General features: G+C 42.9%; 1 protein-coding gene across 1 annotated transcript; it reads left to right on the top strand.

Annotated features, from left to right (window-relative positions):
• Positions 1 to 10,052: 10,052 nt before the first annotated feature.
• Positions 10,053 to 10,259, top strand: LACBIDRAFT_318653 (uncharacterized protein; the record flags this gene model as incomplete). Its single annotated transcript, XM_001879826.1, has 2 exons — positions 10,053 to 10,171; positions 10,223 to 10,259. The coding sequence occupies 2 exons, from the start codon at positions 10,053 to 10,055 to the stop codon at positions 10,257 to 10,259; spliced, it is 156 nt and encodes a 51-aa protein (XP_001879861.1).
• Positions 10,260 to 10,581: the final 322 nt, after the last annotated feature.

Below are 10,581 nucleotides of genomic sequence, written 5' to 3'. Positions count from 1 at the left end.
TTGCATTCTCTCCTGATGGAAAACATATTGTTTCTGGATCAGATGATATGACCATTAGAGTGTGGGATGCACACACAGGAAATTGTGTTTCAGGCCCATTTGAAGGTCACACTCAATCAGTCAATTCTGTTGCATTCTCCCCTGATGGAAAACATATTGTTTCTGGATCAGATGATATGACAATTAGAGTGTGGGATGCATATACAGGAAATCTTGTTTCAGGCCCATTTGGAGGCCACACTCATTGGGTTGAGTCTGTTGCATTCTCTCCTGATGGAAAACATATTGTTTCTGGATCAGATGATATGACCATTAGAGTGTGGGATGCATACACAGGGAACCTTGTTTCAGGCCCATTTAGAGGCCACACCCAATGGGTCAATTCTGTTGCATTCTCTCCTGATGGAAAACATATTGTTTCTGGATCACATGATATGACCATTAGAGTGTGGGATGCACATACAGGGAACCTTGTTTCAGGCCCATTTGAAGGCCACACTCATGGGTCATGTCTGTTGCATTCTCTCCTGATGGAAAACATATTATTTCTGGATCACATGATATGACCATTAGATTGTGGGATGCACATACAGGAAATCTTGTTTCAGGTCCATTTGAAGGCCACACTGATAGAGTTACATCTGTGGCATTCTCTTCTGATGGAAAACACTTTGTTTCTGGATCAGATGATATGACCATTAGAGTGTGGGATGCACATGCAGGCAATTCTATTTCAGGTGTTTTTCAAGGCTATACATCACAGGTCAGTTCTAATCTTTGCTTGGCTCATGGGAGCCATAATAAGGACTTGCAATTATGGCAGTCTGATCTTGATCAAAATGGTCAGTTCAAGCATTCTTGTAAATTTGTAATTTATTGCTTATCTATATCTTAGTTACATTTATGATTAATACAGCTACCCAAACATCCACAGGCTGGGTTTGTTTGCCAGCACAAGATTTGTTATTTTGGGTACCTCCTTGGTATCGAAAGAATCTTCAATGGCAACCTAAAAACTGCCTAGTTATTGCAAAATATACAACAAAGCTTTTTTTTGCAAATTTTCTCTCTGGAACAAAGTGGAGTCAAATACAGCAAGATGATATTTGTTAGGGTACTCAGGTTATTAGTCTTAATATCCTTTCATTCTCATCACCAAACTAACTTCACCAATATTTCACTTCAGTTGTGTATTACCTGACTAGTTTTTTCCTAGTTGTATTCTGTCTCACTATTACCTAAAATAGTTGTATTGTTAAGAACTGGTGTTTCTATAAAAGAAAGTCTGGTACATCTACTGTTTTAATGAAATTTTACATTTTCAACTATATCTTTGTCAATTTTGAACCAATTAATATGTGCTTGAGTGCATTTTGAAGGGTATTTAGTGGGCTACAAAAAACCAGTCCTAACTGGTTAAGACCAGTTTATTTATACCAGTCTTTTTGTGGTCTTTACTTCTCAAAAATGAAAAAACCAGACCACAGGTCTAGTTTTTTGCGGTCATGGTCCAGTCTGGTTATGGTCTTTTTCCAGTCACAAGACTGGACTTCCAAACACTACAGTAAGTAGCACAGTTTAGAGTTGATCACTAACTCTTCTCTAGTAAAGGGGGCTTGTTAGGTTGTTAGATCACATCCTAAACTTCCTGAAACCACACCTTTGACACTCAGCTTTTTGTAGATTTTCTGGAGACTTGCAGGGATTGTAGCATCAGATTTCCATTGCGATGTCAATTAATGCTTGGAAGTCCAGTCCCAAGACTGAAAAAAGACTGAGACTGAACTGGACCCAGACTGCAACCACAGTCCAGTCTTTGGTCTCTCATGATTTCAGAAATTACAAGACCACAAAAGACCGGTCTGACTGGTCTCAACTGGAACTCATAACCAAATACAAATACAACCAGAACTTCTCCTTCTACCACCACCCCCATCACCATCACCAGCCTTTGTGACCACCGCCTTGCATTGTGAGCACCCACCATGGGCTATAGGACACTTAGGCCCACACTTCAACTGCCACCCATGGCCACAGCATCACCCATAGCTGTGAGGCTATGCCTTATATATTGGACTAATCTACCCATACCTATTGCATAGAGGAAGAGAATATCTAGTGTTTGGAAGTCTGGTCTTGTCACTTCAGTCACCCATTTTAGGGTACCTATGAGGTACATCAATTCCTTGATTTAGGGTACCTTGAGGGTACCCATCCCGGGGTGGTATATGAGCTCGATACCAATACCATGGTACCATGGAATGGAAAACCCATACCATATCCCACTCATACCAATACCATGTTACCATACCATACCATGTCATCTCATACCATACCAAATGATCTCATACCATACCATACCATCATACTAAAGCTGACAAAGGGTGTCTGGGGTCCTTTTTCAAAATATATAAATTATTTCTGCAGGCTGCAATACTGGTCCATTGGGTGCCATTTTTTGTGGTAGGGTTCTTCAGGTTTTTGCTGAGATATTAAGCTACAAAAGGAGGCAATATAGTAAACTTAATCCTTTGAAAATCAGTTCAATTGAGCTTGATCCCAGATTTTGGCATGCATAATACTGCATCCATTGTGGTGATGTGGTATTTGAGAAGCAAAGAAAACAAGAAATTGTGTGTTATCTATCAGTCCTGAACACTACATTATACCATCCATTTCAAACACATGGACTTGAGCTAGATTATTATCCAACAGGTTGGACTAGAATATGCACTTTGATAATCAACTACATTAAGTACCACTCCACATACAATTAATTTTAAAAGCATGCAATTTGGTGTGCGACTTAGCCACCAGCTAAGCATGAATGGCTCAATGAAAACTTGATACATTTTCAAGGTCTTCTTCCAATAATTTAGATCTACTTCCTATCAATCTGGAGACTTCAAGAACATAAAATCCAATCACCTCACTTTAGCTAGGTCTCTCAGCTTCATATTTCTAAGCAAATGTTGAGACCAAACATGTCACTCTTCTGCAAACATGGTGCAAATAATACAGCTTCCTGGATGTCATATTTTTCAAGATTGGAACAAATATCTCACTCTTCCGCAAACATGGCACAAATAATAGGACGTTCTGGAGGTCATATTGTTCATATTGGACCAAACACTCCACTCTTCTGCAAACATGGGCTAAACACCCTACCCCCCACCACTGCGAGGAGTTGCCAGGTGACAAGCAGCAGCCTTTTGACAAGCTATGAAGGAACAAAAAAATAAAAGGAAAAGATTCTGATAACTTAAGATAAACAGTGGGTGATGGGAACAGCCGAAATGTAGGACAATTTCAATTAATGCATTTTGTAAGTTTTTTGTTGGGTGAAGCTGAGGGTGCTAATGTATTTAAAATACAGAAGCGAGGTGTTTGTTGACAAAGTCAACTTCTAGTCAATAATTGTGCTCTATATAGACCAAACAAAAGAGAATCAGCTAAAAAATGCAAGAACACTAATAACATATGTTATGGTATCCACAACATACCATACATACCATACCATACCTGTCATACCATGCCATACCGTCATACCATACCATGGTCATACCATGCCATACCAGTCATACCATACCATGGTCATACCATGCCATACCATGATCATACCATGGTCATACCATAGCTTTGCAGGATTTCTGCTAAGTTAGTTCAGCTGTGCCAGATGACAACTTATTCCTGTGAGTTCCTTACAACAGTCCACTCTGACCAAATCAATTTGGTGTGTATTTGATAGCTACATACAACTTATTTACTATAAGTGTTTCAAAGGGAATAGGGAGGTAGAAGGGATGGGGGATGTTAAAGGGAAGGAAGGGATGTTGAAAGGAAGGGGGAATGTTAAAGAGAATGGGGTGTAGGGAACATGTTGATGGGAAGGGGGATGTTGATGGGAAAGGGGATGTTGAGGGGAAGGGGGATGTTAAGGGGAAGGGGTAGGGAAAGGGGATGTTAAAAGGGGAAGGGGTATGTTAAGGGGAAGGGGTAAAGAAGGGGGATGTTATGAGGGGAAGGGGTATGTTAAGGGGAAGGGGTATGTGAAAGGGAAGGGGTATGTTCAGGAGCAAGGGGAGGTTGAAGGGAAGGGGGTGTAGGGAAGATGTTGAATGAAAGGGGAATGTGAATGGGAAAGGGGATGTGGAAGAGGAGGGATGTTGAGGGGAAGAGGGACAGTGGCGAGCCTCGTCGCCATTGGTGCGGGGCCCTCGTTCATTGTCGTCCCGCATTAGCATCATATCATTGTTGTGTGCATCATGTTGTCGTCGCGTATGTCGTGTTGTCGTCACGTGTGTCATGTTGTCATTGCATGTCTGTACCATGTGTTGACGTCGTGTTGTCATTGTGTGTCTGTACCATGTGTTGACGTTGCGTCATTGTCCCACGTCGTTGTCGTGTGTCGTCATCATGTCGGTGTTGCATGTCCTGGGCGCATTCCATGTTGTCCAGTGCTGTGTCCTGCGCTGTTGTCATGTCGGTGTCGCATGTACTGGTTGCATCGTCATTCCGCATCTGTTGTCGTCCTGTGTCCTGTCTCTCAGTGAGGTGGGATGGGGGTGCTTACCGTGGTGTTCTAGAACAAACAGGTATGACAAACGACAAATTTCAATTTGTTGTTTGTCGTTTGGTTGCCACGTCACTGTCGGTGATGTGGCACCTGGCTTCTGTGTTACAGATGTGAGTGGGTGAGGTTGAGGTGAGTTGCTCACCTCGGCTCATCGTCGCCTGCATCCATTCATAGGCCTTGCGCCGTTCGTCGGTGATGGGTCATGGGCATTTGTCGCCATTTGTTGACAGCGGTGATGGGTGTTCATTGATGGGGTGGTGGGCCGTTGTTTCCATCCAACGGTGGTGCTGGGCGTTTGTTCATGGTAGTGGCTGGCGGTGTGGTTGGTATGTTTGCTGATGGTGGTGGTCGGCGTCTGGTTGGTGTCGTGGTTTGTATTTGGCATGTGGTGGTCGTCGTGGGTTGAAGAGAGAAGCCACGTCACATGTTGTGACATTAGCATAATGTTGAGAAGCGCACGTGAAAGACCATCATGCCTGGACTTTTGGCTGTAGCCTCTTATTTGTCTGTGTTGAAAACCACTTGTAATAACAAATCATCATCCGTTCTCCATCCATCTTGTTTTTCATGGGGGAATCTCTGGAATGCATACTTAAACATTACAATAACTATAATATATATCTAGTGTGTGTTATATTACACTAGGGAAGACAGAAAAACTCAAAATGAACTGCAGATGCTCATTTCGGAGTTTGTTTACATATATTTACCAATAGCTTCCACACAAGCAAGACTACAAAAAAATTGTAGTCTCCTCTTTCTTCTGTTAGAAAACTTTGTAGTCTCCACTTTCTGACACTACAAATTTTATAGTCTCTGCTTTTTTCATTAGAAAAGTTTGTAGTCTGCACTTTTTCTATTAGAAAAGTGTGTAGTTTCTGTTTTTTTTACTAGAAAGGTTTTGTAGTCTCTGCTTTTTCTATTAGAAAAGTTTGTAGTCTTTGCTCTTTCTGATGGAAAAGTCTAGTGTCAGCTTTTAAAGACTACAAAATTTGCAGTCTCTGCTTTTCTGATATTTTGTAGTGTTCTTGGCTTTATCTAGGTACATGGTATATGGTTGACTTTGAACAAACAGCCCTCCATCCTTCAAACTCTTCAGAGAGACCATGTGCAGAGATCATGTCAAGGTTGAATATGGTTGGCAGACATAGATCAGTGCCTAGATATGACCAGAGAATGGCTGGGGCTGCCAAATGGAAAGACAGAACACCACTGATGTGAAACATAACTTGGGCATGACATTGAAGGGTTTGCATTCTTTGACATCTCACTGTAGGCTATATATCTGATCTTCATGATCAATTGTCAGTATGTAACCCTTTCCCATAGTCAGTCTTGACTATCATTCTCTGCTTGCCTGTCCTGTCCATGATCAGCAGTCACTATGTAACCCTCTCCTGTGGTCAGCCTCAACTGTACTAAGACTGAAGTCTCTGACATCCTGTCTCATTTGCCACTATGCAACCCTTTCCAATAGTCAGTCTTGACTATAATTCTCTGCAAGGTACAAAGACTGAATGACGGAGGGCTTTTTGTATAAAGTCAACTTCTTTATTTTCATGTACCTATACAGTCAAGGATATCATTGTAGTCAAAAAATTGGACACTACAAACTTTGCTAATGAAAAAGCAAGACACTACAAATATTTGTAGTCTGGAAAAGCGGACACTATAAACTTTTGTAGTCTTAAAAAGCAGACACTACAAATTTTGTAGTCTAAAAAAGCGGACACTACAAAACTTTGTAGTCTAAAAAAGCAGACACTACCAATTTTTGTACCTTAAAAGATTTGACCATACACTATGAACTTATACGAGACTACAAATACGAGACTACAACTTTTAACGGGCAATACAAACTATTGTAATAGAAAAAAGGGGACACTACAAATTACAAAGGTGTGTGTTTGTCATTTGAGGATGGACACTAACATCACACTTTGTGACATGCCATCTTGCACCCAACAACCACCACGACATTCGCTGACAACAACCACCATGACCAACAATGAATGGCAACAAGGCCCCAGCACCACACGAGGACCACACAATGGCCCAGCAACGACAACCGGCCACCAGCGCCCATCCACCAGCTCGTAGCGCCCATCCACCACCACCAACAAACGATGACGAGCGCTCACCACCACTTTGCGAGTGCCCACACCCACTGCCCACCATCCTCGAATGGAAACAAGGGCCGAGCACCCCGTCAACGAATGCCCATCACTGGTGTCAAGAAACGGCAATGAGCGCCCACCCACTGTGAACGCCCTCCACCACCATCATCAACATATGACAACGGTGATGGGATGACGACGTCGATGACATTAGTCATCGTTGTCATAGTCGTCTCATATTGCAGATGGTGTGTACACCCCACCTCTATCACCACCCACCCAACTAACACAACACCACCGCCGTCGACCACTCACTGGCGGTTGACAGCACGCACACCCCACATCACCACTCCCCCAAAGGGAAGGCGATGGGCGGCCACCCTCACGTTGTGAAACAACACAACACCGCACACATACAAAACAATGCAGGACCCAACGACGACGATTACAACGAACAATGAGGATGGACCACGATGCCGAATGACGACAGACGACAATGCCGCACAACAACAACAGACAACAATGCCGCACAATGACGACAGACAACAATGCCGCACAATGATGACAGACAACAATGCCGCACAATGACGACAAATGACGGACAACAATGACAATGGACAATGGACAACGGACAACAACGCCGTATGATGATGATAGATGATGGACAACGACGCTGTACAACAACAATGGACAACAACAACAGATGACGACAACGATGACGACGACTACCAGCCGAGCACCCACCACCATGAATGGCAACAAGCACCCACAAGCACCACACACGAACGGCGATAAGGGCACACGTCCACCACACACGAACGGGACACACCACGCCCTCCCCTCCCTCACTCCCTTTTCCCTTTCCCCATCTCTCTTCCCTCCCTCTTTTCCCTTTCCCCATCCCTCTTCCCTCCCTCCATCCCTCCCCACATCCCTCCCTCCATCCGCCCCTACCTCCCTCCCTCCCTCTATCCTCCCTCTCTCTACCTTTTTCACCCTTTTCCCTCCCTCCCTCATCTTTCCTCCCTCCCTCATCTTTCCCTCCCTCCCTCTTCCCTCTCTCAATCCCTCTTCCCTCCCTCCCTCCACCCCTCTTCCCTCCCCCTATCCCTCTTCCCTACTCCCATCCCTCTTCCCTCCCCCCATCCCTCTTTTCTCCCTCCCCCCATCCCTCTTTTCTCCCTGCCTGCCTGCCTCCCTCCATCCCTTCCCTCTTCCCTCCCTCCCCCCTAGGTCTTCCCTTCAACATCTTCCCTACCTCCCTCTTCCCTTCAACTTACCCCTTCCCTTGAACATCCCCCTTCCCTTCTACCTCCCTATTCCCTCTGATGTAAAATAATGTAAAATAGATTTCATGTAGCTAATAAATACACATCTATCTTACCTGTTCAGATTGGAATGTCATAAGGAATTCTAAGGGGTAGGTTATCAGCTTAAGTCTCTGAAACAGCTGAAATAACTTAGGAGAAATCCTGCCAAGGTATGGTATGACCATGGTAGGTATGGTATGGCATGTATGGTATGGTATGGTATGGTATGGTATGAACATGGTATGGTATGGTATGAACATGGTATGGTATGGTATGTATGGTATGGTATGAGTGGGATATGGTATGGGTTTTCCATTCCATGGTACCATGGTATTGGTATCGAGCTCATAAACCACCCTGGAATGGGTACCCTCAAGGTACCCTAAATCAAGGAATTGATGTACCTCATAGGTACCCTAAAATGGGTGACTGAAGTGGTCTTGTGACTGGAAAAAGACCATCAGGAAAAAGAAAATGTATATGTAGTTTTCTGATTGATTATGTAACCTCAGTAGTTTTGTATAGAAAGTCAGTAGCTTCCATGGCTCAGGTGCCATGTCTGGAACAAAATAATGCCTAATCTGGTGTTATTTAACACCTGTTTGGGAACAATCAAAAATTAACACCCAATTGGGATTGCCATCAAAATTAACTCCTGAATAGGCAGGCAGCCTCTAACACACACAATCTTCCACAAAACCATAACTTGTGCCGCAGGCTGAGAAAAAAAATACCTGTATTTTATGTTTACCTCTACTTATGTGGTCAGTAAATTTTGATAGGCAAAATGTCTGAAATCACAGTAATGTAGTTAACACCTATTCTGGAACCTGGGAAAATTTAACACCCAATTGGGATTAACACCCAAATAGGCAGCTGCTTGAGCAGTTCACCTCCCTACAGGCTATTCTTGTTGTGTTATGTGCCACAGGCCAGAAAAATATTTGAATAGCTCACTTTACTTGTGATAAATTGTAGGATACTCCAATTTGAACCCAGAATGCATTTTTGAACCATTGGAAAGAAAAATTGTGTTGTTCTGAGCATATAAAGTCAGTTCTACTCAATGTAATTGTTCATCAAAGTATGAGTCAATGCTAATAAAATATTTCAGGGTATGTGGAAGCACTTACATACACTTCTCTGTCCTAATGGCATGTTGCCATGCAGCAGGCAACAAAAAAAGAATCAATAGGTAAAAAGAATTTGTTGCACTGCTATCAAATGCTGATACATGGGCAACTGGTATGTTATTAATATTTCCTGACATTGCCTTGAGCTTCATGTGCAAAAGAGCTGTACTTATATCAAGATCTGGACTGTGTTACAATAAATCTATCCAAAATTGAAAATAAATCTGTTAAAATTGAACAACTTTTGCTCTTGATCTACAATTTTACATATGTAGTCAGGGTAAAGTACCCTACTTCTTAGATGCACATTTTTGAGAAAATTGAAAAACCATTGACTGTTCCAGACATGGCTCCAGAGCCACTTCCATTGCCCTGAGTAGTGTTGATAAACTCTGGTTATACACCCATAGTCCAGGCACACTCAGTTCATTTGTTCATAGACTCAATAGCTTCCAATATTTTCAACTCATTTCCCCATAGACCTTGATTGTTGTCCCTACAGTGTCAGCAGACCAAGTAGCTTCTGCCTGAAATGCCAACATTGCTTGACTATTTCACCATCCATCATATAAATTGTATAAAAATAGTGCAAACATCATGAATTGAACCCACAACTCCACAGGACATCACATGACTGAAGGAGAGAGTAATCTAGCAGCTGCACCATGCCACTGTTTAAAGTAACTAAACAGAGCTCACTAGATGCTGTTGTCATGTGGCCATGCCCAAATCTGAGTTGAGGACTTAGACAAAATTTCATTTATTGATTGTTGGCATTTGGCCACACTTGATTTGGACGTCCCACAACCTGCCCACAACCTTACTCCTCAACCACCACCATCATCCACAATTCTCACAATTGCCGCACCACCACCATCACCAATGGCCACCACAACCCACCCACAACCAGCCTGGCATGCCCCAACACCACAAGAACAACATGGCAACGCCATGTCACCAGCTCTGGCAAGAAAATGAGTGCCTGCAACATCAATGTGACAATGAGGACAATGTCAATGTCATGTGCCAAACCAGGTGAGCTAACACAACCCCTGCCCCCCATTCCTTTACTCATACAACATTCAGGTGCCACATCACTAACAGCAACATGCCAACCAAATGACGAGCAACAACTAATTTGTTGTTTGTCATCCAGATTGACACAATACAACATGTTGGATTTACAAGTGGATCACGTTCATGAAGATTAGACAATGTTTGTGTTGTTCCTTCGTGTGATGATATATATTTCAAATTATACTACGTATTTAGGTAGCTACTTGAAATTAGAAAACCTCACGTGTTTGTGAGGGTCCCTATTCAACCTGAGTGCTCACGATGACCTGAGCATTTCAACACAAACACATGTTATACCCTCACTGCTTATCCCAATATCCCATCTCCTACTCGACACACTTGTTCGTGTGCAGTTGACCAAGCTAGAG

Source organism: Laccaria bicolor, genomic scaffold (genome assembly GCF_000143565.1).
Source record: "Laccaria bicolor S238N-H82 LACBIscaffold_9 genomic scaffold, whole genome shotgun sequence".
Classification (NCBI taxonomy): Eukaryota; Fungi; Basidiomycota; class Agaricomycetes; order Agaricales; family Hydnangiaceae; genus Laccaria; species Laccaria bicolor.
This window is presented reverse-complemented; position numbering and strand designations above follow the sequence as displayed.